The 27,330-nt window shown below is 41.3% G+C and overlaps 3 protein-coding genes across 21 annotated transcripts; 2 read left to right on the forward strand and 1 right to left on the reverse strand.

Annotated features, from left to right (window-relative positions):
- Positions 1-8: 8 nt before the first annotated feature.
- On the reverse strand, positions 9-27,186 carry LOC6537110 (synapse-associated protein of 47 kDa). Of its 19 annotated transcripts, none has more exons than XM_039375941.2 (11): positions 26,755-27,186; positions 25,982-26,498; positions 17,277-17,324; positions 10,261-10,500; positions 7,912-8,009; positions 7,480-7,580; positions 7,146-7,420; positions 6,965-7,083; positions 5,874-6,179; positions 2,604-2,826; positions 9-2,423 (listed from the first exon to the last, which is right to left on the reverse strand). In XM_039375941.2, the coding sequence occupies exons 2-11, from the start codon at positions 26,194-26,196 to the stop codon at positions 2,381-2,383; spliced, it is 1,668 nt and encodes a 555-aa protein (XP_039231875.1). In that variant the 5' UTR covers positions 26,197-26,498; positions 26,755-27,186; the 3' UTR covers positions 9-2,380. The 19 variants fall into 19 exon arrangements, 18 of the variants coding, with proteins under 18 accessions (XP_039231875.1, XP_039231873.1, XP_039231872.1 ...); XM_039375939.2 differs by having other exon boundaries at positions 10,252-10,500; positions 25,982-26,346; positions 26,755-27,184; XM_039375938.2 differs by having other exon boundaries at positions 10,252-10,500; positions 25,982-26,351; positions 26,755-27,184.
- LOC26535177 (E3 ubiquitin-protein ligase TRIM68) lies at positions 11,032-11,480 on the forward strand. Its single transcript, XM_043207137.1, has 2 exons — positions 11,032-11,318; positions 11,387-11,480. Exons 1-2 carry the CDS (start codon positions 11,163-11,165, stop codon positions 11,423-11,425), a joined length of 195 nt encoding a protein of 64 aa, XP_043063072.1. The 5' UTR covers positions 11,032-11,162; the 3' UTR covers positions 11,426-11,480.
- LOC26536067 lies at positions 11,672-13,434 on the forward strand. The gene is given in 4 exon segments (XM_039375951.2): positions 11,672-11,773; positions 11,827-11,928; positions 11,931-13,019; positions 13,096-13,434. Coding segments are annotated over 3 exon segments (222 nt in total). The 5' UTR covers positions 11,672-11,755; the 3' UTR covers positions 12,033-13,019; positions 13,096-13,434.
- Positions 27,187-27,330: the final 144 nt, after the last annotated feature.

Here is a 27,330-nt window from a genome sequence, read left to right on the forward strand (position 1 = left end):
GCTTGGCGTTTCGTTAGTTTTAATAGTTATACACTTTCCCTTTATTACTTTAGTTGATTTTAATCTCGTTAAATTGTTCTCATATATATTTATTATGTATATACTCGTACGTGTTCATGCTGTCGTCTTCGGTCTGTCATCGAACTTTACACAAAATGTTTAATTTATTTTCCGTTTGCTGTGCTTAGTTTTCAGGGTGCTATCGTCAGAGAAACTCCGCGTTCTGCCCTTGGTTTTACATTGAGTGGAAAATGTTCTATGGCATTTCAGGGAGTGCCTCTGCTTCTTGCTGACAATTTTTGCATCCGGAAGATGCTACGAGGAATCCTCTGGTGTCTAAATATTATCAATCATTAAACAACTAAATTATACTTTTTCGGTTTTCCGTCTCGGGGGTGATATACTTTAATTAGTACATTTACATATATTTTACTTCATTTTGCAATGTATATTAATGGAATGCTGCTCAACAAACTTTGCTCATAAACATTAATTTCGTTTTTGCTTTCTTTACGGTTTAATAATAATTATAATAATAATCTATTTGCAGACAATAAAAAATGTGTGTGAGAGTCAATGCTGGAGGTTTGATATATCTTTCAGGATTCGGTGAGGATTGGATCTAGGGGTTGGGTTGTTCTGCCTCGTAAAATACATATGCTGTCAACATCATTACATTATTTATCGTTAATTTTTAATATTTATTGTTATTATTAGTGCGGTTTATGCACTAATTTGCTTGTCATTGTGTCGCCAACATGTTTAAAAACGCACAAAGTAAATATAAAATTTAAAATTTCTTTAGTTTGTCATATTCCATGCCGTTTCGTGTAAATACATTTCATTTGTTTAAAAGTAAATGTACAATATACAGTTTAATGTCATAACGTTTACTTTTTCCGTATCATCCGCCTGTTTTTCATATATTTCGTGACTGCTAACAAATAATTACACATTCATAGCATTCTCATACTCATATAACGTTTGTCTGCAGAAAATAATTTTATTTTGGTTTTATTAACAATTAGTTAGACATTTAGAGCAAAAACATTGATAATATAGAATTTGTTTCGTTTTTAGTTTATGCATAAAAATTTGTCTAGTGAAATATATAAATATATATGTGTATATATTTGTTTCAAAGGTTTTGAACTGCTTATTGTTTATAATTGCATTTACTTTTCATTTGTTATTTGTAATTTATTAATTGCGTTTTAAGTTTCTTGATCTTTCAAGTCCAATCAGTTTATTATTGTTTTGGCAATTTGTTTTTAGTTTTGTTTAAGGAAGTTCGTGTCTTGGTAGTGGAACAGCAAGGTGAGAGTTGTTTAGAAAAAATCCCAAAAGAAGTTTGCTTCGAACTGAAAACGTTCGGAAAAGAAAACTTGTTGGCGCGCCTTAAATTGAGCTAAACAATTGGTATTTATATGCATTGTTATTTATTTATTGTTCAACGTGTTGTTTAAGCATCAATTAATGATAATTTACTCTGTGTTTAATATTTTGGTTTGACTATAAACTATCGAGGGATAAATAATACGTTCGAATGTTATTTCTTTGCTCTCAACTAATAAGTTACTATTTTTTTATATCGCTTGTTTTGAATTTAAAATTTCTAAAAGAGCATTTTAAGGATTTGAAAACGAAAACTTTCAACTTTTTTTTTTGGGTGTCTCGTATCTTTACATATTTTATATCTATACTTTTATTATAATAATTTTTACACATTAAATTCAAATGCATTAATTTATCTGTATATATATATGTGTATATATATTTATATATAATTTATTTATAAATATAAATAACAAAATTTCCCTTTGAAGCATGTTTGTTTACTCAATTGTTAGTCACTATATTGAAATATGATCTGCATATATAGCATTAGCCACTTTCTCATCTAGCCTGCTCTCATAGTTGTGTGTCTATATAAGTACTTATTGATAGGTTGGTTACTGACTGCCAGATTTCGGATGCTTCGTGTGCTGAACAATTGGCAAGTAATAGCGACGACTCCCTCTACCGCTGCCACTCGGTGTGTCAACCAAATAAAAGAGAATATAGTAGTTACATTTGAATACCGGATTGGCTGGGGATTGGTTTTTACTTTTTACTTTAGTTACTTTTTAGTTAGTTTTCAGTTAAAACGTTAAGGTTAAATAAAATCGTTTTCTTTTGCTTTAGTGTCTTATATCATGTCTGAACGTAACTGAATAGAACGCTTTGCTCTGAGACCAATAATTGAGTGCGTGTTGGGGGCAATAGGCAATAGTATCTCAATCAACTTTTCCAATAGGCCACCACAAGGCAGGCAGACCCCCAGGGAAATGTCTGGGATTGTGGACCACTGGCACTAGAAGAGCGCTGGGACTGCCTCGTCTCATGGATAGCCCAACATCGTGCGCTTTAGGCACTTCAAAGTTCTGTGGTTTCGAATAGTTTTGTATTTCGTTTGGATTTGGATATGGGTTTGGGTTAACAATATTAGGGTAATCAATTAAGGAGGAAACAAGGTTAGAAAGGAATGGAAAGAAAGATAAAGTAAAGATAGTTATAAACTTAGAGCCAACTTAGAAGAAACTACGATATAAGCTCTTAATTACTTTAAATCATCGGTATCCTCAATTAAATCGGCGTACTCCTCCCAATCGTTGTTAGTCGAGCGTGTGCGCAAGTTTGATATTGTCGGTTCGTCCTCTTCCGGCTCCGCGTCGTCCTCGCCGGCCTCCCTGCCTTTCCTGCGTCCTCCGCCGCCGCCAGTGCCGCCTTCGTCAACCACCTCGTAGTCCTTGAGTTCAGCTTCCAGATCCTTTTCCCATTGTTCCTCTGGCAAAAGACGGAGCAACAAGCGGAATATCGATTAGTATTTGCGTGGCTTAGCAGCACGGTAACGGATATCTGCTTATGTACGGATATATAATAATTTAATAGGTTTAGCATACATGGTTTACACATATTGTATATTGGTATATGGGTATATTGGAATATTGGAATATTGTTATATAGGTTTAGTATCAAAAGTGTGTAGGCAAGCAATTGAATTGTGGTTAGGTGACCATCCCAAGCAAGTACATGGTTGTTATCAGTTCAATCTTCAATCAGCTTACGTTTACCTGCGGCTAGTCTCTGGGGATATAGCTAAGACATAGATTTTCACACACTGTTATACGTTTGGGTATTCGCACCGTGACTGAATAATAGCCGTCTACAAATAGTTGGAAATTTGGTTTATTTTTCACTTGGTCAATTAACAAAGTCGGCCCAATTTGTGGATTAGTTGATAGGCTAGGCTTCACACCAATGTCGATCTAGCACTAATTAACGGATAGCGTGCACCCAGAGGTTACCCAGTCCATGACTTGCTTGTAGTTCCCAAACTGCAATTTGTTTTTGTTGTTGGTTTATTGTTGCTTCACACTCCATCAATTAACAAAAATGTTTACAACAAAAATCATATTCAGTGTGTATTTACAGCATTTACGCATAAAAAGCAAGCAAACTGAACATGTTATATTAATTATTCTTATTTACACGCCTAATAACTGACGAAGCTTGCCAAGTATAAGGTTTTCTATAAGCCGGCAAACCAAATGCTGCAAATCAATCGAACCAAAAATGCCATGAAGAGATAGAGAGAGAGAAACAGGGGAAAGAAACTGAGTCATAGGCGGCTTCTTGGGGTTTAATAGTTTTGGCCAGAGAATTCAATCGTTTTGAATTAGTTTCCATTGATTTTGTGTGGTGAGTTGGTCCAAAAGAAGGAACGACTTTATTGGTTTAGAAAATGATCCCCGATTCGTATTATCATTGTGCAGTTTAAGAAAGCAAATTGGTTTCGTAAGTAGCGCCCAAATTTGTATAAAAAGGTTTCTGTCTTATTGCCCCCCGCTGATTTTTCAACGCACGCACTTTAATGTAAACTATAATGGAAATGCTAAACTAAAAACAAAGCTTTGTTGACTAAGACTACGAATTAATTTGCACACACATACTAAAAACATACACAACGATTATATAGACACAGACAGGAGCGTAGTGGAAAATGATTGAAATTGCAACTACTTTGAATAGTAGGATAATACGAGTATCTACATACAATATTGAATATTGCTGAACAGAAACATTATGCAATTGAAAACCAACATGGAACCAAAAATTATCACAACTAAAACGTGTTGCAATTTGTATATATTTCACTTTGATATTTTTTGCTTTAATTCAGCCAACAGTTTCTAACTTACCACACAAAATTTTGTTTCGGTTTTTGTCTTTTTAGTAACATTTTTTTGCTTTTCTGTCTTCGGTTTATATAAATAATGCCTTTACTGGGTTCAACTCAAATGTTCATTGTTGTCAAGTGAATATCTTTATAAGTATTTATATAATTTTGTTGCTGTAGTACTTTTTTTGTTTCGCTTAACAATTTCTTTTCTTTCTTGTGGGCAATTTTGTAGTATTTTTTTTTATAATTTTGTTCTTGTTTATTTTGTTAGTTGGGTTTTTTTTGCATTTTGAAAATTTAGATTTAGCATTTTGTTTTTGTCTTTTGTTTTTAATCCATTCAATCTTCTGCAAGATGATTCGTAAATAAATCAAGAAATACATGAAGAAAAATAAATGTTTTGTTAAAATGTTTCCCATACAAATTCATTATCAGATATTCATGGTAAGATATTTTTGGAAAATTTTGTGTATTGCTAGGAAGGAGGTTCTTTTCGTGTCGCGGCTAGTTTAGAATATAGTTTTTGAGTTTTTAACATGTGGAGAAATGTGTCAAAAAAAAAAGGCAAACTTATAATTGGATCGAAGGAAGGAAGACAACGAAAATTACATCTAGCTAAATTTTTGTAAATTAACTTGAATTGCAAATTGAATAAAAAGGAGCACGAAATTGCAAAGAGAGAGCGAAAGTTGTATCAATAGGATATATGTTGTATATAAGAATTTCTTGATCAGTTTGGTCATACTCAACTTGTTCGAAATTTGGTTTGTGGCTTTAACTCTTTCTTAAACTGTTATTGGATAATTTAAATCAAATTATATGTCATATGTTACATATACATATTTATGTATATATATATATATATTATATTGTAGTTCGCTAAATGGCAAATGAGAGTTTTTGTCGAGTTCAATTTAATTCAGGATATATATTTATATGTGTTTATATAATTTATAATACTCTTGTTATCCATTAGTTGCTTTACTTCTATATTTATTTATTGTGTGATTTCGTTATTGGTTTAATATTACTTTCAATTGATAGATTCGCTTTAGTAATTAAATGCCAGAGCTTGAGTTGTTGTTTGTCATATAATAAGTAAAAACGATTTTCATACAAAATGTAATTTACATAAAAGAAAGAAACAGAGCAGAGGAGAAGAAAGAGAATTGTTCGGTTTTACACTTGATTTGTACACACATTTTGGTTTGTTTTAGATTGTTTGTTCTGTTTGTTTGGCACAAAGAAATTATATATTTTCACGTGTGGCTTTGGTTGGTTGCAAAATAGATAATGGGATGTTGGGAAAACCAAATTCGCGACTCAGACAAGAGACATTATTGTGCTCAAATGGCAATGGAGTGTGCCTGGATAGATCTCTAAGGTCTAGATGAAATCAGAGCTCAAGCTCGCTGCCTAAGCAAAATAACTAGATACTCTAAATGTTTACTCATGTTGTATGTATGCAGTGACATGTGTATGAATGAATGTTTCGTGTGCATCAGAACACCAATGAAATTCGTTTGATCAATTTCATGTATGTACAAAAAATGTTAGTCCTTAACTCAAACCACAAATAATAAAAATAAGAAACGAAACAATAAAAACTAACTGATAGGGGAAATAACACAATACGAGTACAAACTCTTACCATCAGTCGCAGCTAGTGCCTGCTGGGTCATGCTGTCGATGCCCAATTTGCGCATGCCGTCTTGGATCTCAGCCAAGTCCGATTCGCTCGAGGCCTGGAAGTCATCCGAAACGAATTCCGATTCGGAGATCTTCTGGCCCAGCTCTTTGCCGGCATGAGCCTTTGACTTGGCTGCCTGGACATCGCACTCCTGCGCCTCCGGCTCAATCACGGCCTTCGGCTGCTCGGCAATGGCTTTGGGACTTGAATCGCTCTTGGCTGGTTCGACAGTCTTGGAATTATTTTCTTTGGGGACCACTTCGTTGGCTGATCGTACAACACGGTTCAGTTTTCGAATTGATTTCGATAGTCAAGTTCGTTTTCACAGTGTAATTTCGTGGTGGGATTCATAAAAATAATAATAGAACGAAAAAGGGAATAATTAACAAACTGAAAAGAGGAAATACAGTAAGTAAATCGATTTGAGGTGAGGCGCTGGGCGGCTGGCGACGTTCGTGGAGCGATTATAGAGACTATTATAGAGATTCGAGACGCGATTGAGATGAACGTTGGGGGGGTAGTGAGGAAGAACCGAAAACCAGGATTCGAGTCCTCGACGATACAGGCCAGTGCGGGTGGAGGGACGGTTACAAATCAAGGGGTTTAATTCAACTTAAGACATGAGCATACTCATAGGCGGTGTAGTACAGACGCTAGCCAAGTTAGTTAGATCGAGGCTCGAGAGATAGTAGGCATGTTTAAACTTTAAAGAGTAAGGTAGAAAGAGCGAGAGAACGGAAAACGTTGGATAGCTAGCGTGTGTGAAAAGGACTAAGAGGAAATCATAAGTTAAACAGGCGCGTGTGGCTAAAGTGAAACAAAAATGAAAGACTTAGACTTAGAGAAAGATAGACAGAGTTCATAGGCAGGTCGTTATAGGTACAGATACACGTTATAGATACAGGTATAGATATAGATAGATAGAGAGCGCGCGAATAACGACTGTGAGTGTTTGGTGAGCGAGGCAGTCTGTTTGTCCTGCATCTCTTTGCGTTATATATATTTTCCAGAGTGGTCGAGCTAAGGAGTAGCAGGAGCTAAAACCAACTTACCATCTTCGCCGCTTGAAGCCTGGCCCACGCCATCGGCGCCCAGAGTGCCCAACTCGGCGGCCTGGATGATCAGTGAGACGCGGTAGAAGTAATTCCGCCAGAAGTTCTCTTCGGTGATGCTGGTGAAACATATGGGCGTGGATCAAGTGCTTGTTCCTGACTACGCTAGCAGTGTACTCACATCTTGGGCACCAGCTCGAATCGCATCGTCTCGAGCGCCTTGTCTTCGGCCATGATGGCTATGGCCGTGGGATAGGCGGTGTCGTAGCTAAACTCAAAGTCCACGCCGGCGGGCGGGGCGCGCACGAAGTTGCGGCGATCCTGCGACAGGCCCAGGATTTCCTCCTTGATCTTGGCCTCGTTGGCGTGTCCGATCCAGGGGGCGGCTCCATTGCCCACGCCGCCCTGGCCCTTGATGAAGGCTTCCTGCTCCTTGTTGAACGAGTCGAGAATGGTCTGGGAATATGCAAGAATGAATAGAAGTTGGCCCCATTGAAGCAGTGGCATGCACTCACATTATCCTTGACGGTTTCCTTGATTTTGCTGCCAGCCTTGCTGATGGCCGATGACAAGAAGGACCCAAAGTGTTTGGCCTGCTGTGTTACTTTTGTGGTAACTGTCGGATACATTGAAATCAGGATGCGATAAGTTTCACTCCACTGACGACAATCAGCCCAAATGGGACTTGCCACCAACGGAACTAAACTAAACTACACTACGAAACTACAAAGCAAACGTTTCACTAGGGGATTGAGTGAGAGGGGAGCGGGAGTACTGGGTTATTTCAAACTACTTGTAACTCGGGGTTAGTAACCTGTCACCGCTTTCTATCTCAATCTTTTTGAATTGGCAATTCGAGTTGACATTGATTCGACATTCGACATTTAGCACAATGTGTTTGAAGTTGTCTCTTGTAATTTGGTTACCAATCAAAGTGTGACACGTACTTTTGACTTCATCGCCCTTACCCTGTCCGATTTGACCCTCGTCGCCGGTGGGCGTGCCACCGCCCGATGCAGGATGCGAGTCGGCGCCCTCCGTGGCGCTGCAGTTGCGGCATTTGTTGTGAAGCGGAATAGAAAGAGAGGGAGCAGAAGAAAAGAGTGTGAAAAGTTTTGCCATTTCCATATCGTTGGAGTATTCATATAGTATAGTTAATGTGAAGCTCCAAGAACAAGTCATGCAGCAGGCAGCAGGCAGCAAGCCAAATGAACTTAACACATAACCAAATAGAAATAATAAATATTACATAATCAATATAATTAACCATGCATCAACAGCCAGTAAGCGTGCCATATTTTGAATACAAACATCTACTAGACTTTCGTTTAGGGTTCTGTCTCTCTTATCAAATGATCTCGTTTTCATTATTCGAGTATTAATTCCAATTTCCGCATGTTCAATTTTCTTGAACTAATAATCTTTTTTAAGGTAAATTTACATTTATATAATCTTTGGTTCTCGCTTATTTTTAAAACGCTTATGTATATTTACACGTATTTAAGTTTTTGTATACAGCCATTTATTTATATTGTTATTTTTTAGTGATTCGTGATTGCAAAATGAAATAAAGAAATCTCATATGAATGTCTGGATGAATGATGCCAAAAACGAATACTACAGGGGCACAACTAAAAGTGAGTAGAACAAAGTGAATTCCAAATGGGTTAGCACACTAAGAAGTCATGCGAGGACTGAATAGCATCATTAGCATCTTTAGCATCACGGATTCATACTGTTCCATTTCGGAACTTTCAAGCTGGTCCCCGAGAAAGACAGACACTTATCGAGCATCGAGCTGGGAGATGGTAATTGTTAGCTGCTACATCAAAAAATAAGGCCATGAAAAACGAAACTGGTACAAGGAAGGAGAGCTACACAGCAACACAGCGAGATGATTTTGGATTCGAGACAATGAAATGAAAACACAATGATAATGATACCGATAATGATAATGATCGAAATAAGGACAATGATACACATCTACCAACAACAATTAGGGTTGAGCTTGGTTTTACTATACGTAGACGAAGGACTTGGTTCCAAATAGTTTTTTTTATGGTGTTCATTCGGTTTCCTTGACTTGGTTCGATGGGCCGCTCAAAAATGATGGAATCTGATACTTTGGGCAATTGTTAATGTCGAGAAAATGAAGACTTAACATTTTTTATTTCGACTCGTTTGAGAAATAAATAGAAGCGAAATGTTTTAAAGTAATAGAAAATATCAAATGGGACTGCTAAATGTATGTTGTATGGTTTATGTGTTTGGTGTTGAGAAAGAAAACTATTCAGTGGTTTGACCTAGTCAAATGAAAATTGTACTTGATCATGAGCTGAATGAAATGAGTTATGGTAATTTCAGTTTTTGACTTGTATGTTATTGTTTTTTCAAAATTGTGTCCATTTTCAAGACTAGAAAAATGTTCAACTTACCACTTACAGATATATATCAGTAGCTACACTAAAAAGTAGTTTATATTCTTAGTACTATATAATATTATATTTTTAGGTAAATGCTGAACATATCTAAAGTCAGAATATAAAAATATTTTCAAACTCTCGTGAAAGGACAAAATTTTGTGGTTTTTGTAAGCCGATTTCAGGTGGGTTTAAGTATTTACTTTTATATACAAAAACGTTTGAACGATTTAAATATGTTGTATTGTTTTACAGATGGGAGAGATAGATAGGTTAAGAGATATAGAAATTTATAGAGAGACAGATCATATTTGATTTGTACAAAAAGTTATTAGTATGTGAAATAGTGAAACTTGAACCAGCACAAGAAAATTCGTGTATAGCAAATAAATAAGTATATAAATATATTGGTTAAGTGGGAATGCGGAACATTATCTCAACTAAATATATGAAAGATATGTGGAGTATGTAGGAAAATCGTTAATAGTTATAATATACTTTACGAGAAACTCGTGTGTATTTGGGTAAGTATTAAAGTAAATCGTGTGGAAAAGGCTTCAACTTTCGGTTAGCAAACTAATTGTAAATAAAACCAACGAAAACTTAAGCCTCTGCTTGAATTCCTTCCATTGGAGGGAGGAAAACGTTTCGCCCGAGACTTCAAACAAAAGGTACCCCGAAAAGTTGAACAAAAGACTAAGGAACTTAGAGTGGCTTAAACGGAGGTTAACCAAAGACGCAACAGGAAACTGAAGTACAAAGACGCTTCTCATCTTATTTCATAATTTTTTTTGGCTTGGTTTTTTTTTTTTGGATTAAACGGCTGCTTGGTATATAATTCCGTCATTGTCAAGCTGGCACCCATACCTAATATACCTCGACTTGTCGTCATCCTCGCCACCACTCACGGCTCCACTGGCGGCGGCCCCGCCCTCTCCGGCGACAGCTCCCTCGGCGCCCTCAGCTCCGTCGGCTGCTCCGCCCTTGCGGAGTCCCGGGATCGATGGTATCGACGGCATCGCTGGCATGGCCGGCATCGATGGCATCGACGGCATGGCTGGCATCGACGGTATCGAGGCGTTTCCCAGCCAACCCTTGGCACTGCCCAGCCATCCGCTGTAAGAAATGGCAAACAGAAAGGAGCATTAGTCGTGGGTCCTTGGTCCTTAGTCCTTGGCGATTGAGTGACTGACTGACAAAATGACAATCAATCTTTGCCCTAATTTGACAATATTCAATGCTTGCATGTGGGTGGCGTTGCCGTTGGCGTTGGATAAGGGCCTGATAAAAATCTATAATGTACCATGTCAAACAATAAGCAGGCGCCTCCACTCGCCAAGCTCGTGCTTACACATATAAAAGCTCATACAGGGTGGCAACTAATTGATTTCTTTTCGATACTTTGTTTGTTTGTTGCTTGGGTAAGGTTTTTGTCAATATCTTCAGATTCAAGAAAGAAATATTGCTTAGGTAGTGCACTTATTAAATATAATATTACGTTTTTAAAGACTTATGATTTTACAATTTTCGCTTCCTTTCTATTTCGCTGATAGTCCTGCGCTATTCATTGAACCATTTCACCGCCCTCATAAATAAAATCCAGCTGACATTCGATACGTGACATCCAGCCTACAGGAGTGTGTGGTAGGCATTGTGACCAGAATGTCAGTGAAGACGGCTTTGCCGTACACTTCGCCCCAGGCCGACACTGTGTCAATCACTAAAAAAACACAAAGATCACCTGAAAACTAAAACGGAAAGGAAAGCAAGCTGAAGCGATGTATGAGTGCTGCCCCGTGTGTCTGGGCAGACTTCGTCGCCAGGTGAAGACGCCGTGCAAGCACACATTCTGCAAGAACTGTCTCTGCAAGGTCTACAAACAGAGCCCCGCCAAAGCTTGTCCCCTCTGCCGGGCTCCCTTGGAGTACTACATCGTAAGTTCTTAAATAGTACACCAATAATACTAATAATAATAATAATATCTTCCATCTCCTTGGGGCAGAGCAAGAGAAACAGCTCAGTGATACTTGTCTTCTTTTAAAAGAGTCCATCGTTAAATTTAAAATTGTTTCAAAGTTAAATGGTTTCTGCTCAGCTCAGTGAGACTTGTCTTCTTTTAAAGTAGTCCATCGTTAAATTTAAATTTGTTTCAAAGTTAAATGGTTTCTGCTGTTCTGTTGCATGTTTAAATTATTTCCTTTTGTTTAATTTTATACATATTCAAATCAAAAGTAACATATTGCAAGCCAGGATTTAATAATTCAATAGTTGCATGTTTTAAATTATTTCATTTTGTTTAATTTTATAAATATTCAAATCACAAGTAACATATTGCAAGCCAGGATTTAATAATTCAATAGCTTAAAGTGCAATGCTATTAACTCCCAAGGTAAGTTTAACAGTAACAGCTCGCCAAACTTAAATTGTCAAAAACTATTTCAGTTACCCAAAAACCGGAGAATTCCGATCAAATTGCTTGACTGGGGGCTTCAGGGTCCTATTCAGTCAAGTACAACAATCGATTGGAGACTAGTCCTCGTCCTCGTCCTTTTCCTTTCCATTTTTTTGCCTTTCTCGCACAAATATTCCATGCACATATTGCAATATTGAATGCTCTGCCTGCGGCGCTACAAGGAGCAGGGACATGACGCGGAATGAGCAGAGGGATACGCCCCCTTTGAGCCTAGGATATATATGATGATGATGATGATGATGGTGGTGCAGATATAGCACTCGCACATTCCCACATAAAAAGCGAGCTCAACTATATATAGGGGAAATAGAATGAAACTCACAATGGCAAGCAAAGGATTTCAATCGCTATGCGGTTCGAGTAGCGCGGCTGCACTCACATATATATATATATGTATATATCTTTACATCCATGTGCATTATGCTTCATTATGACGGGGCAAGGCCAGCGGAATAGTGGACAGGCATTGCGCATACGCCGCGTTGTATGAGTGCTCATCGATGCGGAATCAGAGCAGTAGTGAAAAATCGCAGCCGTAAATCGAATAAAACTGCAGCCAGGACCCATTAATTCTTTTTTCCAAACTGCACTTAATTGAGGCGGCAAATTAAATTTGTGCCCAACTGGGTCATGAGATTAAAGAAGCATATGTCGAGCCGCAGCGAGCATACGCCATGTTGGCCAGCCCAATTAGGAAGCCAACTCGATGGGCATATCGCCAAAGTTATACCGCTTCGGTATATGGAACGACAATGACTATCGCTATGGAGCTTATCATTAGCAGTGGGCCAGACTTCCAGTGAAGCACTCCTTCCTCGCTTTTTCTCTACTTTCTCCCAGGGCTTTCCTTTTCTGATTTATGTCCTCATCATTGGGTAAAAGGATGCTGAGGGGTTGAGAGGCGAGGGGCGAGGGGCTGGCATCTACGCAGTTTTGCTAACCTGACAGCGGCGGCAACAGTTTCCGGTCTTATTTATGGCTCCAAGGATTCCCAGTTGGACATTGCATAACTCAGCACGAGCAAACCGATAAGTGGTCGGACATTCACTTGAGAGATGGTTTCTTAAAGTAGTCCACGGACATTTCCGGCGGAATTACTTTACTCTGTGAAACCTTGCCAAGTGCGAATCATAAATTTCCATCTACTTTAATTATGTATGTGGTACGCATTCATATCGACTTTCTGCTGCTTTTAAGCATTCTTTTTTAGCTAACTTTTTTTTTTGTCCTGCCGCCAGATTTTTCCCGTGAAAAGTTTTAATTATAAAAGTTCGGGCCAACACTGCGGCAAACACATAGAACAAGAAATACGACATGCCGCAATGCCAGAAATCAGTGGAAACAAAGGAGTGAAGTGAATTTTCTATAGCCCAGGCTGACCTCAATTCTTCAGACATCTTCATCATAAATCCGGAGGGTAAACAAGGCCAGCAAAAACTAATTAATTGGCTTTTCAGGCGCCGTCAATCGATTTTTGTAATCGACTCTGTAATTTGTCAAAGGAGTGCATATGAAATTTCCTAAGCTCTTAATTGAAATTAAATTTTATTCATAGCTATTTTTAACTTTGCAGACAACACAATGCCTAAATCTTATGGAAAATTTAAGAATTCAAAATAACCAACTTTACACGCGAAGTTTGCCAACAATAGTTAGTATAGTAAACAGCGATGTGTTGGTAGAATATTTTTGCGCTTTTTTCCCCAGCTGGAACTTTTCACTCTTCAATTTTTTCTATGGCAACAATGTCGTGGAGTCATGGTGTCGTTCCCTTCGAAAGAGTGAATGACAAAACAACGGCCAACGCACATCGCACATGGCACTTATGTAAATTGCAGCCTGTCTGGGAAAAGCGAAGTGGGTGGCTGTGGGTGGGGAAAAGCATTCGCTGCAATTGCAACTGCAAATGGAGGAGTGCAAATGTGACAAAAAGAGCAGAAAGGAATAGAATGGGATGGGGTTGGGTGAGGATTTTGGTGTTTGTGCAGTGTGCGCCACCCAGCTTGACACTTTTATACCCCACTCTGAAAATCCCTTGTTGATCCCCAAGCCTCTGATGCGAAAATTGCATTGTCAGCACAGAACGGCGTCAACTGTTGCAGTTGCTCCATATTGTTGTGCACTCTTTTTCACGGCTTTTCTAGCGAATTGGCCATTTTAATTGTCGTAGTCGTTAATTGGAGTACTATGAAGTATTGCATATCCCCTTTCATTGGTATTTTCTAATTGGATTGAGATTTCGTTGGCGCCCAGCTGGGATTTATCCAGTTTCAAAGGGTCTAAATCGGAACAAGTCACGAAACGGCAGAGCTGATGGGCCTATAACTAAAGACCCTGGCAACACAATCCGTTGTCATGTTGAGCCCTCCATCTTCCTGTCCTCCCTCCTCCTTCCCTTTCTCTTTTCTGCCGCCGCTACACAATGGCCTGTATTTAAAGATAATGCTTATAGGAAATTTATTACATTCGCCGTGGATAATGCGAGGGAAAGTAAAGCTAAATGCGTGTATAAAGCAAAGAGAAATGATACCCCGCTAAAGGCACCTGCTGAGCTTCCACTCCCCAGCTCTCCCAGCTTTTCCAGTCTCCCCATTCCATCTGCCGCCAAAGAATCTCCGCCATCATCATTTTCATCTGAAACCCCCACCAAAGGTAGGCTTATACTGAGCGGGGAGGTACAGCAGTCATAAAGTGATGTTTAGTTAACCTATTGCATGTTTTTGAGCTCTTTCATATAAGCCAGTGTTTTGGAAGGAAAATATAAGTCCACCTTGAGACAAACCGACTACGCGATATGGGGGAAATAATACTATTAATTTAGCTATCTTTTTTACGATACTTTTGGAGCTACCCTCGCTATTTAGCAAATGCCACACTCTGTCAGAGGCGCAACAGCGAGAAAAATCCACATTTGACAAATTACCAGCGAGCAGGTAAACAGAAGGCGGATAAGCCCGTCCATGAAAAGGGAGGCGGGAAAACGGAGGAAAACAGCCACAGGCGGGAAATTTGGTAGTGGCAGAGGTGCAGGGTTGCCGCGGGCAGGACATCTACATAATCATGGTCATGTGTGGCTATTAATAAAAGATGAACGCAACATTAAACGCCTGCATAAACGTGAGTCATCCATCCATCGGCACGATTGCCTTCCTTACGATTTCGCCATTTGACATTTGACTTTTCATGCTCGGCATTTTCTCGCATTTCTATTTTCATATCGCGTTTAAAATTGCTTTTTCTTCCTCGTTCTCCATTCTTTATTTGCTTATTTACTTTTTGGGCTTTTTATTTGATTTTATTTTCAATTAAAGTGAGCTGCGCAAACATAAATATCTGGTGGAAAGTGGCCCATCAAATATTCATGCAGAGCTCTGTATGGGGGAAAGAAGCGAGTCGAGGCAAAATGCCGAGAATAAATTATTCAAAGCGAGAATTGATGAACAAACTGGCTAACAGAGATTGAAACTCTTTGCGCGGGGAATTGGCCCAATCAACGGAATCGGTCAGGATTGTTGGGCGATTGGTAATTCATTGCCAGATCCGTTTGCCCACAATGGCGGCAAAAGTAAACCAACTTTGAGCAGATTATAAAATTGAGCTTTTTTCTGTATCAGCCCCAAGCCTGGCCCGTTTGACTTATGCCTTGTTCAATTACGACAACTACAAGTACGTCCCACCGAAAACAACTCGAACAAAATCACCAACCGTTTAAACATTATCATACTAGAATAATTAGGCGCCTTGTTCACATTCCCCCGCTCTAAACCACTTAATATGATTGCCTAATGGCTGTCGCAACTACCGAGGCTTCAACATTTAATGGAAACGACCACCTAAGCCATATACATTTACAGGAACGACTGCGATAAACTCAGTAATACGACAAAGAAGCATAATCATCAAAGCAAGTCGAGGCGAAATATTCATAGCTGTTTGGGCGTAGGCCGATTTAAGAAGGTGAGAGGTTGCACACTTTATCAATTTAAGTAGAGTTTGAAATGAATTTAACCCGGCACTCAAGGATAACCAACATAATGCGGTTGAGCAAGGTTAATTAGACTGAAAGTTGACGGCAACGGCTAAAATAGGAAAGCGGAAAGAAAAATAACATTTTGCATGCAAATGACAGGTGGACTGAAAAGGTGAATACCGAGCTCTTCAGAGTCCTTTTTGTTTCACTTGTCGCATTTTCAGGATGCCTGCCAATTGTGCTTTTTCTGTTTAAAAATAAACCTTTTTCAGGTATTTTACCCATCCCTATCTAATATTTAAAGTACAGTTGAAAATAATCTTCTTTTGCCAAAGAAGATATAATATAGACAAATAAATATGATATTAGAAAATCAAGCAAACATATATTTGATAAAGTATACATTTGTTTGTCAAACAACTTCGTTATGAGGGCTTTCTTTTTCACTTCTCTTGGATAACATACGTTTTGAGGAATTCAACAAGACAGTAACAGCAGTGTGTGCACTGATTGAAAATGTTATATATAGAAGAGGGTCAAACGAGTTACTCAATGGCAGGATATCCTTTCGGCTCGTGATTAACTGTTTTGTGCTTCAATTTGGGGATATACACACATTTATTTATAGCCCCGAATTTAATGGCACAGCCCCCGAAATGATAAACATCCCACGGCAAAGGATTGGGACAATTGTTGCCAGGGGCTTTGGCTCCTGAATTGCGAAGGTCTTGCCGCTCAATCAAAAAACTGAATGGCGAGTGCGTGTGCCAAAAGCCCAGGGGGCGGCCCAAAGGGCCGTGGCGGAAATAAACCGGTAGCAAAAAGGTGCAAAGTGTTGGGAATTTTATGCGCATTAATTATACGCAGCGAGCACGCCCCGAAAATGCAAATGAATTATTTAGCTTGATATTTAAGCTGATTGAGATGAATTAACTTGAAATGAATATCAAAGACAGGGCTCCACACAAAGGCCACTTAATGCTCAACACGTGGGCGAGCGCTCACATTTGCGACTCGAATTTCCCACGGCGATTGGCAGAGTTTCGCCAACCTGCAAGGACTCCTGCAAGGAGTCCTCTCGAAAGTGTCACTACACATGTGAAAGTGACTTCCACTTCAACTTTTGTAGCCAACGGGCAAGCAATTTGTGTGAGCTTTGTGACTTCCCTCGGCGATTATGGTTTCAGCCCTTCTAGTTACTTTTAGCCCTCTACCTTTACACCATTTGATGGCCCAAATGGGCGTGGTCGCGACTCAGCTTGCGAAAAAGTTTCTGTGCTAATGATTTTACGACTGCGAGCAAAAGTTTTCCTCTTACTGCGTTGGAAAAAAGGTAAATACTCGTAGTTTATTGTTGGGGTCCAAGTGGTGGGATAATGGCTTCTAATTAGGTATAATTGCAAAAGTATAAACTTATAATAATATCAAAATAAAACGAAATTAACTTACGTGGCTTCGGTTACTAGTGAATCAACCAGGGAGGCGGACTTGGGAATTCTAAAAGAAAATTATATTGGTGTAAATCAAAATAAACAAAAATATATCTGATCAAACGGAATCAAGAAGGGTTCACAATTAGGTAAATTAAAACCATTTGAATTAAATGAAAGCAAACTACACAAATAAGTCAAATAAGGAAAAAGATGGAAATGGTATTTTCTGTTTCCCGCCGAGTTTGTTTGGCAAGCACTGATAAATTTATTTAATTTCCTTCCTCCGTCCCAAACTACATTTTCGTCCAGTTTTGGTTCGTTGTTCGCCGTTTGGATAATTACCTGCAAAAGAGTGAAAAGTTTTCAAAGTTAATGAAGATGTATATCACGAGCGATTCTGAATGTGTTAGGCAAATTAATTAGATCATTTCGTGTTGGGGCAGGGCAACCGTTGGGGCAGAAAAGCCTGCGAAACGCCCAACCAAACTAAAATGCTTCCTGACCTGACCCTCTAATTAAGCCAAGGGATATGATTACAAATGCGAAACAGGACCGGGCGCAACATGAAAGCGAAATAAAAGACCAAAGTTCACGCTCAAGCGGACCCAGTGGCCCATTCGTACATATAGAGTATCCAGCAAGTTATCCAGCTGAGCGGAGAAAAACAATTTCTCAACATAAATCAACTCAACGGGTGAATTGCGGGTAGATGCTTTCCAGATATTTATGTACCAATTTGCCGACAAGGACAGCCGCACTGTATTGATAAACAATACCAATCGAATCGTATCAAATGGCAGGTGGAGAAAAAAAAATGCAAATAGTACACCGACCTTGACCCAATAAAAATGCCATACAGTTTGCGGCTCGTGTCCTGTTATACAGGCCCTGAATAGCAAAACAACAGCACTCGTATTCGTATGGCGTACAACTTGCAAAGGGCAACCAAGATAAAAGTCTAAGCTGGCACACTTCGCGTATACGTAATGTAACAAAATGCATGCAAGCAAGGCCACCCAATGGGCGGTGTGGGTGGTGAGGGTGGTGTTGTGTTGCTGCTGCTGCTACTGCTACTGCTGCTGGTGGAGCGACAATGTTGGGGAGTGGCCCATGCGTAATTTATGCCGACCGATTCAGCGGCAACTGAAAATTTTATTCAATTAAGTGAAGCTCTGCGATTCATCTAGCAACCCTCCATTTCGCGGGCCACCAACATGTTTATGGCAAATTGTCAGCCGCCACAACAGCAGCAGCAGCAAAGGATCGTCGCCTTCGAGAGTTTCCTTCCTGCGTCCTTTTACATAACATGGCATTCATTATAGGGCTAATTAAGTATACGCCATGTTGTGAGCTCCGCCACTCAGTGCACGCTGCACTGTTTGCATTTAGCTGCTCTACTTCTGCTGCTCTACACCAATACTTGGGCACATATGGCAAGAGCGTTAGTTTTGATGAGGTTACGCCTGAAACTAATGAGATAATAATGGGTTATTGCGCTTGATAAATAAAGCACGGCATGCATGCCCTTCAAGTGGAATATGATTTGAGCCGACTCAAGCATACGGATATAATGAATAGTCGGAGGAGTACGAAAACAAGTGTACACACAGAGAATAGTCTCATAGAAGCGAAATCAATAAGCATATGGACCAATATGGATACATTCTTGGAATAAGCCCCGCTAAGTGGGCAACAGTTTTTAGTGCCGACTTCAGTGCTCTCGAATTGGCAACGAATGTTGCTAATCCCGACTGCCGCACACTGCGATGAAGCATCCAAGGACTGCGCCACGATGCAGCAACGTGTTGACCTTTAGCACACTTTCCGCAGCAATCCTTCTCACTGTCACTTTGTGTGCCCCCTAGTCGTATTATCTTAATTGTTATGCAGGCGAAACTGTGTTCGTTTCGCAGTGTGTGACTCGGCATATTTCATTACTCAATTACAAAGCAAACTGTTTGAAGAGCCACAGTCAAATGGAAGGACTAAGCCGTTTGCGATTTTCAATTAACGGCCAACTTGCACAACACACGACGTGCTGAGTCACAGACGAATGAATGAATGAATGAAGAGTGAATCGGTGAAAGCATGAATTGCAGCACTCACCACTACACCCACAGCATCGAGCCGATTTAATGAAAGATGCAATATGGTAGGATGGCAGGATGGGTTGACCCTGAGCTAATGCAAAAGGGTCGCAGGCGGAGGTCGTCATTTAATTAAGAAATGCTTTGACTCCGGTATGCGGCCACTGCTGTCAAGTCAGTAAGTGGAAATACCTTCCCTTTAACGTATTTCCTGGCACTGGCAATAAGTACAACCAAATCGATATTCCTCAGATAGAAAAAGCTGAAAAGGCTGCTGGTTATAAACGTTGAAGCCGTAAAAAGTTTTATCCAAAAAGTAGGGGAGGCAAGCCTTTAATATCGCTCGGGAAACTTTGACAGCCATTTGTAGATAAAGTCAGAAACCTCTTAAGAAGGCCGTTGGGCACGAAAATTTGGTAAGTAAAAGGTTTTGCCTGTCACGTACAGCCCTGGAATGTGTGAATTTTCACTTAAAGGATTGCGTTATCGGGAGCTCAAGAGCTGCGAGAAGCCAAAACATAACATTGGATAATGTCATTAGCAGAGAAGTTGAGTAATTTTGTTTATTGAAAAGGCGTGAGCGAAACTTTCAAGGATACCGCTTTCCGGAAACCTGATTACAATCGTCCAAATCACAAGCCATGCTCATTAAAAGTTATATTATTCCCCCAAAAAAGGACTCCGAAATTGGATTAAATTCGAGGAGCCTAACCCAAAAGAGTTGAAATGTCAGTTCTGGACCGCTGCTGGTGTGCCATTTAAATTGCAAATTGTGCGACGCAGAAAACGTGGCCCAAAAACCATGGCCACAAGCCATTTTCGTAGACGTTTAGAAGCCTGTTGTTGACAGAATTAATTGCGCACGTTAACGTTGCTTCGCGGGTGGCGGCATCCGAAACCGAAAATTGAATTCTTGGCGACGTGGCTGCCAAAGGAGGCCAGCCATCTTGCCGCTGCAGCTTCCGAAGCTGAAATTGAATTACGCGTGTTTTTCATACACACTTTTTGCGCCACTTTCACCCACGCAATTGCATTAGACCAACGGCAAACAAAAGCCAGCCGAAGGCTGTTTCGCCAATAAAAGACCTGAATTGATGCCCAGAGACAATAAGTTGTCCTGTTGGCTCGACCGACAAGGCAGATGGTTACTCCAACGCCACCTAGTCCACATACACTCCGCATTACGTATACGCCCCGTCACCGTGATTAGGCAGGAGCCCGAAAAAAGCCCAGCCATAAATTTCAACTGCAGAGCCAGGCAGAAATTTATGAAGCACAGCACAAAACAAAATGGCCGTTGTGAAAGCTTGGGGCTATGTGTTTTATACTCGACCAAATCATCACACACCCCATCAGGATGTGGGGCCAGAGCCAGACGTACATATGAGCAATTGGGTCTGGCTATTAGCACTGCCAACTGAGCTGCCATTAACGCAATGCAAATACAACCCTCGCAGTCTCCCAGTTATCCAGTTTTCCAGTTTCACAGCTTGTGGGTGGCTTATCAAACGGCGATGGTTTCCACTTTTGCTCTGCTGTATTATTAATGTTTTTCTTTTTATTTTATAGAGCGTGCCGGTTTTATGTAAATTTTAAATATTACTCAAGAGGCGGTTTATTTGCTGGCACCATTGGCTTTATGACTGTGACTGACAGGACTCCAACAGGGATTACGGTCGAGGGGGAATGAAGTGTGATATCTACAGCCATTTGCATAGTTGGATAAGCACTGGGAATGTGCACTCCATGCTGCAAACTGACGCAGATGATGGGCGTTTAAACAGATAATCCGGGGAGCTTGCATTTATTTTAAAATATTCATTTTCTTAAAAGCGAAACTAATGCTGTTCATTAAAAAAGTACACTATATTAAATCATATGTGGAGATCTATCCAACAGGATACAACATATAGATTGCAAACAGACAATTTAAAGCACTCAACCAGTTGAAAGTTAGTTTGTGGAGTTTAGACGTGCCAGTCGCACACTCGCGACCATAAATATAGGAATGCCAGCCTTTCTGACATCCGCCAAAGTTTTTGGCAGAGCATTTCTCATGCTGCGAGGACAGTGGGAAATAGAAACAAAGCACGTAGTCTGGCTGCCGTTTTTACGATACGCCGTAATTTGCTACTTTGACGCAAGTCCTGGTCCTGCGAGACCTGCCTGCTGGATTTTATGTGTGTGCGTGCTGCGCCCACACATACACACGCCCACACAAAGTCCCTCGCTTCCTGTTCCCAGGATGTGGCTCCTCCGCCCCCGGCTGTTGCATCGTTTGTTGCCAACCATTACCCGGTTGGCCTGTCACTTCCGCGCTCCGTTAATATTTATGTTTTGCCAGCGCTTGTCTTGGCTCTTAACGCGACTTTATCATCGTCTGCGTCTGGAGCAGGCCCAGCAACTTGGCAACATGGCAACATTATCGTGAAGGGCTCGAACAGGACACTAACTTTTAGCAGTGACTGGCCTTCCGGTTGCCTTGCCTCGCTTTAGTTGACTTCCGGTCGTGCACTTTCCCATCCTGCGGACATTCCATTTATCTTTATTCGAGCACAAGTCCAACTGCTAACATATGTTTTCCACCCTATTTCCTACATTTCCATATGCTCCTGCCGTGTCCTGATTTCATTGCGCTTTAAATCGGACCAGGCAGATGCTCCATCTGCGTCGTTCGCACCTTGGCCAACTTAGGGGTCACTTTACGAGGAGCATTAAATTTTATTTTTTTCGATATTCCGGTTTCTCTGCTCCTGCGTGCAGGGCCATAAAAATCCGTTTGGCAAGTCCTTTGGCCCACTTTGCTTTCTGGCATAATTGACCGCCAATTGGTGTGGCAGAAGTGGCACGGACAGCGCCAACGTGTCGGGGTCAAAAGGTGGATCTATAAAAATCGGTGTTAAGCTGATTGGGCACTTTCATGGCCTCTGATTAGCAGTGGAGCCACTGGGTGGCCAATTATGTACATTTCGCAGCTCGAAAAAGTTGGCCAATGCGCAAGAATACGCAGTCATTAGAACGAATTTTTATATTTAAAATATGTAGCACGCAAATTGGAATTATTTAGATTCTTAATAACAAGACTTATGACTAAAAATCACTAAAAATAGCATACTGTTACTGAATGCAGTACTAATCTTTCTGGGAATTAAAAATCAAACTTAATGTGAAAAAACTGCCGTGAGGCACGCATTGTTAATCCGCCCTTTTCTTCGAGTGGGCGTGCGAAATCCCTGGCCAGCAATTAGGCAGTGAAAAACTCGTGTGACAAACACCTAATTTGCATAAAAATTACTATTTATATGGGCCGAATGATTTAGCACGAAGCGAATGCCCAAAGGCATAAATATTAATTCGTGGTGCAAACAATAAGCACACAATGCCGCACCAGAAAAGATTCGAGCGGCGTATAAATTGAATTAAGTGCGACAGCTGCAAAAATACACAAAACAAATAGTTTCGGGACAGGACCCACCCAGGGCGCAGGCGGCAATTAAGGTCCTGCCGCAACGAGCAGAAATTGCAGTGAGTGGAGGAGGAGCAGCAGGAGGAGCAGGAGGAGGAGGAGGAGCTGCTGACCACAGGGATTGTTTGGCCAGGGCGTTAATTTGGCTGGCAAATGTCAAATGGCAAGTGCTCGGACACAAGGCGTCGTTAGCGCCCACGCCATGTGCTGCCGAATGGCGAATGGCGATATGTCCGGCGGTGTCCTGCCTTGACATGAAATTTTAATACCGCCTTTAAATTTAAGTAGCCTGTGGGGCTTTTTGCATTCGGCTTGGCAGCGTTTCAATTGGATTCCCGCCGACCGTCTCGTTTCTGTTATTTATATTTTTATATCCTTGGCAAGTGTATGTGTGTGTTCAGTTCGGGAGGCCAAATGCCGCTCGATAAATTTCCGTGGGTTCTCCATTTCGCCTGACTCGCATTTATTTATTTATTTTGAGGCCATTGCTTTGATTCTATTATGTTTGCCGTCGCCAGGTGGGCGGAAAGGAAATGCAAAAAAAAAGGAAAATCTCAGCCGGACTTTGATTTGCTCTGCTTGTTGGACTTTGTTGGACTTTGGCGCAAATGTAATATTTATATAATTTGAATAGAACTCGGAATGGCTATTTGCATACAGGGGGCAGGGCATATTTCAATCAGGCCAAGACCAAGCGACATGTGCAAATATTTAATTCCTTACTTTTGTTTGCCCTCGCCTCGCTTCTTGTGTGCCTAATGATGACCCGACCCGACCCAACCCGAATGGCATGTCAACTTCTAGCAACTGCTGGCAATCAAGAGTTGCTGTTATTGTTGGCGAGTAGATTGTAAATTGTGTCAAGCGGCGCTAAGAATGCAATGCGTACTTTCGCTTTGTCCAGCTTGTTTGCCAAGCAATTTGGGCGCAAGATGAAATAGTTACACGTAGTTACCAGTTACCCTTTCGCTTCCCTTCGTATTTGTTTTCATTTTATTTTGGCATAATTTTAGCAACAAAGGCAAGGGCACACGCACACAGACACACTCGCAGAGAGCAAGTGCAAATAGTGCAAATGTCCTTGAAAGCGCCAACAACTTTGGCCCTGGCGAAAGTAGAGAAAAAATCCGAAATGGAGCGAGGAAGCGCTTGTACAGGTGGGGATTTCTAGGGCTTAACTAATGTGGTTATTACTCCGGCGTAGCCTACTTTTTTGGGCAGCCCATTGGCATATTGAACGATTTTTGGCCTAAGTCCCCGACCCTTCGCTCTATGAGCAACTCAATATGCATGACAGCGAAAATTGAATAAATTAATTCATTGAAAATTATAGAGATTTAACGCTGATTGGCGAGCGAGGAAATGAGAAGAGGAGTGGCAGTGACAGAAGGACAGGCGTAAAGACAGGCAACAAGCCAGCACACACGTTTTCTGAATGCACAATTATTAAATAGGCTGACAAAAGGACAACAAGGGGGCGGGGCAGGAGGAGAAGTAGCAAATCCTCTAGAGCGGCCGACATCGTCGTTTCCACTCGTTTTGGCCACATCACATGTGCACATTTCGCTGAGAGAAGCATGGAGCGTCCTTTCGCACTGCTCTCTCGTATCGATCCGCAAAACGAGCAAAAGTCAACTGGAAACTGGAAAGCAACCACCAAAAGGAACACATCCTGCCTCCTCGTACGCCCCCTTCCCCCTTAAAATGCTCCACCTCCCTCTCGACATTGGTGACAGTATTTCGCACACAGCAAGATGGTCAAAAAAAGCTCAGTGTACGAGTGCTGAAAGCGGACGAGCGCGGCGGAGGGACAGCCGCCAGCTCGAATGACTCAACATTTTGTGGTTATGCAGGAGCCACGTGCAAATTATTTTCATTGGAACGTAGGAACGTACGAAAAACAAAAAGAGTAACATATAGGCGAGATACAAAGAACAACACGAAGGTGGTCCAAACTCGTCAATGTCAATTGATAGTGAAAGGACTTGCGGGGCAAAAGGAGAACGGCGGGCCGCTGAAAAGGCGTGACACATCACGGACTTGGGTTTCAAAGACAACAACGACGACGAAGACGACGACTACGACGACACCAGCTGTTGGCAGCTGGTTGGAAAAACGTGCCCCGGATTGACATCCTGGCATCCAGCACACACACAATTAAATATTAACGAGCTGAATTAAGTGAAAAACAACGTTAGTTGACTTTGGCTGATCTTCAGGATTAGCCTGCAACTTGTGGCATTAACGAGCCATCACAGTGGGCTTAACTTGTCCAAAATATCAGCCGGATAATTGGAATTTACTTTCATTTATTTCCGTAAATGAAGGCGTAAACGGCAGTTACCATTGCTTACACTCTTGTGTGCTAAATAAAACTCAACGCAGATTGGGTGTGGAAGGCTTCCCAGAGATTGATGAAGTATCCAGAGGAAGCGAGAACGACGAGGTCAAATGATTCGAAAAGAAATGGGGCAGTACTATCACTCATTTCAAGCGAAGCAGACCGAGAAACCAGTCGGAAGCTTGCTCCTTTCCGTTTTTTGACAGTTCAAGGAATTTCTTTTGGTCAACCAAATTAGGGCACATAAATTGGTTTGCCATGCTAAGTAAAATATGTAAGCTTTAAAAAGTTTTCTATGACTGAATGAGTGAAGATTGTAAGACGATTCAATTAATAATAATAATAAAATAACACAACCCTAAATTTGAACAATGGCAAAACAGTCTCTTCCCAATTCCACGAATCATTTGAAAGCCATTTTGCTATGCATTTTCAAATCGAAATGGCCAGCCATAAATGTTCAGGGAAAAAAGATCATTTCTTCAAAAGGAAACGGAGCCACATAGGATATATATGGGGGGGAAATTATCGGGCATTTGGATTCCAGTTTAAGCAATTATGTTCAGTCACGTGAGCGCGTGCGGAATGCAACGTAGAATGCAGGATAAGCGGAGTGTGTCAAAACAATGATGAATGTGCCGTAAGGGAGCAATTGCCAGGAGGGCACTTCGCTCCATAGGGCAAAATGTTAAAAGGTACAAATAGCAAGGTCACTTTGGCACGCCATGTCAGGTCGACTGAAGTCAGGATTTTGAAGTCACAGTCACGGAAGACTAGAAAGATGGGCCGAAGGATTACCCAGGGCGCAGTGTACGATTCACACTCACCTTTTGCCTGCTTCCTCGCCCTCGAGTCCTTCGCCACCGGCGGCAGCTGCTGCCTCCGGATCCACGGAGGAGGAGGCTGTGGCCTCCACGGATGTGGATGCTGCTGGAGCGGCTGCGGGCGCATCTCCTGTGGGCGCGGGCACATCCTCATCGCCAGCGCCTCCTTTAACGGCGCCCACCAGCGAGGTGAATTGATTTGTTAGGCCCGAAAACATGTTGGCTCCTGCTCCTGCTGATTCTCTCAAGGATTGGTGGTGTGTCCTGACTGGGAAGACGTGCGCACGTTCAACGCTCTCTAGGTGCTCTGGCTCTCTCGGTTCTCACGGTCTTCCACTGCTCTCCCGCTCCTGGCGCTCCAACTTTTACTACACTGGGCAGGGGCAGAGATAGAATGTCCTGTAATGGGTTTTCCTTTCTTTCAGTGTTTCGTTCGCACCACAGAAGTTTCACTTTCAACGCTCGGCGTTATGTAAATTCTCGCATTTAACTTGCAATTTTTTTATTTGAATTTTGCACGCTGCAATTGGGTTGGCCAGATGGTCGAGATGGAAGGGAAAAGAATGGTTTTTATTGCTACTTGGCGAGGCGGTGGGGAAAATCAATAAAACGGACTGGGAATTGCGTGGCTATTGGGCACAATTACACGATAAATACTCTGCGATTCGATCGATTTTCCACATGGACACACGCCACGCTCGAGTTTCTTTTGTTTTTAGTTTATAGCTCTATTCGCTATTTGCACAACTAAAGTAATTTGAGTCGCAGCCAATTACCACTTGAGCTTTTCTCTGCCAACTAGATTTAGCTTTTCTTATTTTTTTTCTCCTTGGTATTTCGTTCGTTGCCAGGAGACTTTTGGATTTTCGGCTGCCCACTTCGAAGGTCCTCTGAAAACTGACGGAGCAGCGGAATGTCGATGGCTCAAATACCGAGCTGGAGTGGCGTCTTTGCTCTCTTGGATTCGGATTCGGATTGGGACTCGATTCTCAGATTCTCTGATTCCGTTTAGATTCTTGTATGCGTGCGTTCGCTTTCTCCCTGGAAAAGTGGAGTCCACCCCCTCCTCCGCGTTGCTGGGGCAATGGTATTGCGATTTTCGTGGGTGGGAGACTTGTGCGCTGGAATGCGCATGTGTGTTTTGGCGTCGTTTTGCTGCTGCTGGCGCAATTAGACAAACAATTGACACGTCTGTGGAAACAACAACTGCGCACCAGTAATGAATATTTTCGGTTGGTTCTCGGCCAGTGCTGCCCATCGAACAGCTGACTGCCGTCGGTCGATAGCTGCGCACTATATCGATATGCTGTTGCATCTCTAGCTTCCGCAACAGCTGATTATAAAATTCAAAT

The sequence above is a fragment of the Drosophila yakuba genome, chromosome 3R (assembly GCF_016746365.2).
Source record: "Drosophila yakuba strain Tai18E2 chromosome 3R, Prin_Dyak_Tai18E2_2.1, whole genome shotgun sequence".
In the NCBI taxonomy this organism is placed as follows: domain Eukaryota; kingdom Metazoa; phylum Arthropoda; class Insecta; order Diptera; family Drosophilidae; genus Drosophila; species Drosophila yakuba.

What these genes read in the sequence shown, in the direction of transcription:
- LOC26535177 (XM_043207137.1), top strand. Translation starts at nt 11,163, where the DNA reads ATGTATGAGTGCTGCCCCGTGTGTCTGGGCAGACTTCGTCGCCAGGTG. An exon ending in CTCCCTTGGAGTACTACATC is followed by an intron (nt 11,319 to 11,386) that starts GTAAGTTCTTAA and finishes TCCTTGGGGCAG; the next exon opens with AGCAAGAGAAACAGCTCAGT.
- LOC6537110 (XM_039375939.2), bottom strand. Translation starts at nt 26,196, where the DNA reads ATGTTTTCGGGCCTAACAAATCAATTCACCTCGCTGGTGGGCGCCGTT. An exon ending in TTCGAGCTGGTGCCCAAGAT is followed by an intron (nt 7,084 to 7,145) that starts GTGAGTACACTG and finishes ATGTTTCACCAG; the next exon opens with CATCACCGAAGAGAACTTCT. An exon ending in GGCTTCAAGCGGCGAAGATG is followed by an intron (nt 6,180 to 6,964) that starts GTAAGTTGGTTT and finishes TTGTACGATCAG; the next exon opens with CCAACGAAGTGGTCCCCAAA.